Source organism: Arachis hypogaea, chromosome 7 (assembly GCF_003086295.3).
Source record: "Arachis hypogaea cultivar Tifrunner chromosome 7, arahy.Tifrunner.gnm2.J5K5, whole genome shotgun sequence".
Taxonomy (NCBI): Eukaryota; Viridiplantae; Streptophyta; class Magnoliopsida; order Fabales; family Fabaceae; genus Arachis; species Arachis hypogaea.
Window position 1 is genome coordinate 28,523,165 of NC_092042.1, and position 4,527 is coordinate 28,527,691.

The 4,527-nt window shown below is 30.9% G+C and overlaps 1 protein-coding gene across 10 annotated transcripts; it reads left to right on the top strand.

Moving 5' to 3' along the window:
• The first annotated feature begins 1,195 nt into the window (after positions 1 to 1,195).
• Positions 1,196 to 3,825, top strand: LOC112702876 (probable NAD(P)H dehydrogenase (quinone) FQR1-like 3). Of its 10 annotated transcripts, none has more exons than XM_025754094.3 (5): positions 1,196 to 1,624; positions 2,375 to 2,438; positions 2,585 to 2,678; positions 2,800 to 3,065; positions 3,339 to 3,825. In XM_025754094.3, exons 2-5 carry the CDS (start codon positions 2,413 to 2,415, stop codon positions 3,562 to 3,564), a joined length of 612 nt encoding a protein of 203 aa, XP_025609879.1. In that variant the 5' UTR covers positions 1,196 to 1,624; positions 2,375 to 2,412; the 3' UTR covers positions 3,565 to 3,825. The 10 variants fall into 10 exon arrangements, with proteins under 10 accessions (XP_025609879.1, XP_025609882.1, XP_072055440.1 ...); XM_025754097.2 differs by having other exon boundaries at positions 1,252 to 1,624; positions 2,375 to 2,514; positions 2,611 to 2,678; XM_072199339.1 differs by having other exon boundaries at positions 1,559 to 1,624; positions 2,375 to 2,508; positions 2,611 to 2,678.
• Positions 3,826 to 4,527: the final 702 nt, after the last annotated feature.

A 4,527-nucleotide genomic window follows, 5' to 3' on the forward strand; every position in this document is an offset into this window, starting at 1 on the left:
GTCAAAACAAAACTAACGTAATTTTAAAATATTTATATTCTCGTAATATTATTACGGGTAAAAATACTAGTTTATTCTATATGTGGCTAAACTGTGCCAAAAAAATTTAGGATTTATAAAATTAACATTATTGTGGGATTTACCGACGATAACATGGCACCTAAACACGTGAAACAGCGCCAAAGTTACCCTTGAATTTATCCGACAGTAATCATCAATACAATCTCGCCAAATTCATTGAAAAGACCGATGAAAAATCTGTCGGTAATTAACGTCGGACAATATAAATCTGATAGTAAATAATTTCCGGCGATGTTTATAATGCCAACTCAAGAACAACAGTAAATTCGACCATATTCTATTTAGTAGCGGATTTATTTTATAAATTTAATGATAAATCTAACGATGCTCAACATTTTTTTTGTAGTGTAAATTACTAATCACATAAAATACATATTAAAATATAAAATATAAAATAAATTAAATAATATATTTATACACAAATATATAATAATTAATTTGTAAGTGATTTTTTATGTGAAAATAACATTTTAAAATTTTATATTATCAAATCTATAAACTACAAAATCAATTTGAAAAATGTGATGCTTAATTTTAAACTCAAATTTTAATTTCAAAAATCGTCAAAAAAGCCTATTTAATTTGTATTGGTATTTTTTATTTTTATTTTTAACATTTATATTTTTAAGTTTTGTGAAAACTAATAGAAAGATATATTTTTTTCAATATTGTTTTAAATTGTAAAAGTAGAAAGTAAAAAACCTATTAAAAATAAAAGTAAAATAAAAAATCTTGAAGAAAGAGACTAATTTTCTTTTATATAAAAAAATTATTAATATTTTATTAAAAATAAAATTATTTAATAAAATTACAGGTAGATAGATGAATACGTGTTACAACTTGTAAAATATATGTTGAACACGTATCAACATTTTGATAATACATAAAATATATGTTAAACACATACCGTTATCTTAACAATATACAAGATATATATTGTACACGTATCAACATCATAACGACACAAAACACATACACATCCACAATCTTATAATATACATTTTAAATATTAATATTCAAACAAAATATCATATTTATCTTCATATTGTAAATAATTTATAGAAGAAAGAAGACTTTTTCGTTTTGATTCCCAGGCCCCAGCCCTACCCTCAATGATGTCATTTTCCTTTTATAATCTATAATTTATAACACGTCAACAAGCTACTTTCAGGCTCTACCTTCCACGTAAAGTTCAGTTCTTTATCCAATTTTAACTCACCTCAACATATACCGAAAATCTATATTTTTCTTAATTTATTGAAAATTAAGACAAAGTTTAAGGAATTAATAGTTTTATTAAAATTTGACAGTATTTAATTAATAAAAAAATAATTTTATATTATTAAATAAAATTTTATATTATTAATAAATACTAATAATAATTAATTAATAATTATAAATCATAAAATTTATTATCTAAAATTTTTAAAAATTAATATATTTACTATTTAGCCAAGTATCCGTATAAATATTAATTAATTCAAAAGAATATATATCCTGAGTCCTGTGTGCTGCCCTTTCCGAGAATAACCAGACAGTAAAGGTTTGTCTTTCTCTCTCATTTCTAACTTCGTTTTGTTTTATGATGATGATCCTCATGCTTGATGCCCCCTCTTTTTCTTTTTTCTTTTTTTTTTTATGATTTTTCCTTTTTTCATTATTTGTTTGTGATGCTTATATGTGTGTGGGGTGTGTGTGAAACATCATCTCACTATTGCATGCTCTGAAGTTTGATTGGTTGGGTTTCTGTTTTCTTTTGCTTTTCCCAACGAGTGATCACTTCTTAACTAAACTATGTGGTTTATACCATAATTTTCTTGGATGGAGATAGCTTGATCATGCTTTTCTTGTGTTCAACACACTCTTTGTTCTGTTATATATATATATATATATATATATATATATATATATATATATTGTTCTGGTGTTTTAGATGACACTTGTTAATTTATTGTTTAAATTAATTTATTTGCAAATTTCAGAGACATACTTATCAAGTTCTTGTTCAATTGACATTAAATAGATAACACATGTTAGTTCATTGTTAAATGAATTCAATTCAGTTTGTAAAATTCAGAAACCAAAATTTAGCAGCTACATTCTTCTTTGTATAAGTTCTTGTTTCAATTATTAGTCTATTAACATTTCAAATGGGCCATGTTTCTTGCTATGTTTGGATTTTTCATTTGCTAACTTTATGTACAGCAATCCTAAAATTTTAATAATCCAAAAAATATTCCGTATTTTGGGGGTCTTTTTAATCCACTTCAAATTCATGCTTTTGGCAATTCAGGGCTAGTTCTATTAAGCAGTTGAGGCAACACTTTGAAGATGGCTGTTACCAAGGTCTTTGTTGTGTAAGCATATCTTCAACTGGTTCAATCCAAGCATTCACCAAAACAAGATGATGACATTGCAGATTTGAATGTTTTGGTTTTTTTCCCCTTTCTTTTTTTTTTTTTTTTAATTACTCTCAAGTATCAGATCACATCAATTTTTACAGGTATTACTCCATGTATGGACATGTAGATACTATGGCCAGAGAAGTTCTCAAAGGTGCCGCGGCAGTTGAAGGTGTTGAGGCAACACTATGGCGGGTGATTAATTTTTCTCAATACATTTGTTGTATGATAATAGCATAAAGTGATGTCATTTAATCCGTGTATAACAAGTAATTAGATCCCTTTGTTATGATCCTTTTGAGTTTGCTAAAATCAGGTACCCGAGACTCTCTCCGATCGAATATTGGAAAAGCTGAAGGCCCCTCCTAGGCCGGATGATGTAACGGACATCAAACCGGAACAACTTCTGGAAGCTGATGGTTTTATATTTGGTTTTCCTTCTCGATTCGGCATGATGCCAAGCCAACTGAAGGCATTTTTTGATGCCACTAGTGAGCTATGGGCCTCCCAAGCACTTGCTGGCAAGCCTGCTGGAATCTTTTGGAGTACTGGCTTTCACGGCGGAGGCCAGGAACTTTCAGCGTGAGTAAAATGAACTCTAAATGCTTCCTACTGTTGTTATCATTTCAATTTAGAACATAACAAACTTGTTCATTTGTTCTATCAGAATTGTTTTGATCAAACAGATAATTCTCATAATGTTGCTTGTCATGCCTCTTAACAATTGTATCTTCACTTTTCCAATAGTGGCCAAGACTATGAACTATATTCGTTAGTGACTAGTGATTCTTATGCTATGAAATTATGAATTTATTGAATTTAGTTTTCAATTTTCCTCTAAATCTTTAATTGCAGATTGACAGCAATAACTCAATTAGCTCATCATGGCATGCTTTTTGTGCCCCTTGGATACACATTTGGAAGTGGCATGTTTGAGATGGATGAGGTGAAAGGAGGCTCAGCATATGGTGCTGGAACCTTCGCCGGAGATGGAACTCGGCAACCTACCGAGCTAGAACTGCAGCAGGCCTTTTACCAGGGTAAATATATGGCTGAAATTGCAAAAAAGCTAAAAATCTAACCTTCTGCTAACAAATTTATTCAAGAATGTCCTGTAGAGCATGTTGACAAACCATTAGACACACACGTGTGTCAAACCTTGCAAGACATATTAGCAACGTGTATATATATATATGTTCTCAATTTCAAAATTGTAGTTTGTACTTCAGTTGGTGAAACATGAGTTAGACGAAGTTCTATGTTCAGATATGAAGAAACAAGTTCATTAAAACAACTTGTTCATGTTCATTTTTAATACACCAATAGCAACAATTTCAATGAAGAACTTATTGTTTACTTGTTTTACATTGATTCAGAGGAAAGAACAACTCCAAGAAATACGACCCCAAAAAAAGTAGTTATCAATTGTTACCCACCATATGACCAATAAGTTCTCTAACAGCATTGAAAGGTGATCCACCATTAATAACAGTTTTCCTAGCTATCTCTTTCATCTCTTGCACCTTCTTGTGCACAATATTATTATCTCTATCCATCAATTGTTTCGACCCTTTCTCTATCTCATTCGCCTTTACAATAAGACCTTTGAACTGATTTGGCTTGTTTGGGATGGACCAAAGCTTCCTTTGCTCCCAAAACAGAGAAAAACAACAGAAGTAGTTTCTTGGTCATCAAGAAATCTCAGTAGTTTCTCATGCTGTAATTGGTCTAGATTTGGCTGATGGTGACCTTTGAGCTCAATCAAAGGGCCAACAGAATAGATTGGAGGAACTCCTGTTTTGCCGTCGGATAGGCGATAATGCATCAAAAGCATACCTCTCCAACTCCTAGAAGGTATTAACAATTATTCCTTTGGTGTTTGTAAACCTCTGAGCAAGCCTGTAATAAGCCAAATATCCGCCATCTCTATCCAATGCAGGATTAGGTAGAACCTTTGAAGCGACTAGATTGGAGATACCCTGAACAAAGAAATCCGGATCAGAATCCGTGAACACATCATCGGTTCCACGGTTCTTGAGAGAAA

Excerpts from the sequence above, each read along its gene's own strand:
- LOC112702876 (XM_025754094.3), top strand. The coding sequence starts at position 2,413 with ATGGCTGTTACCAAGGTCTTTGTTGT. Across the intron at positions 2,439-2,584 it reads GTTACCAAGGTCTTTGTTGT|GTATTACTCCATGTATGGAC; the intron begins GTAAGCATATCT and ends CAATTTTTACAG. Across the intron at positions 3,066-3,338 it reads GGAGGCCAGGAACTTTCAGC|ATTGACAGCAATAACTCAAT; the intron begins GTGAGTAAAATG and ends CTTTAATTGCAG.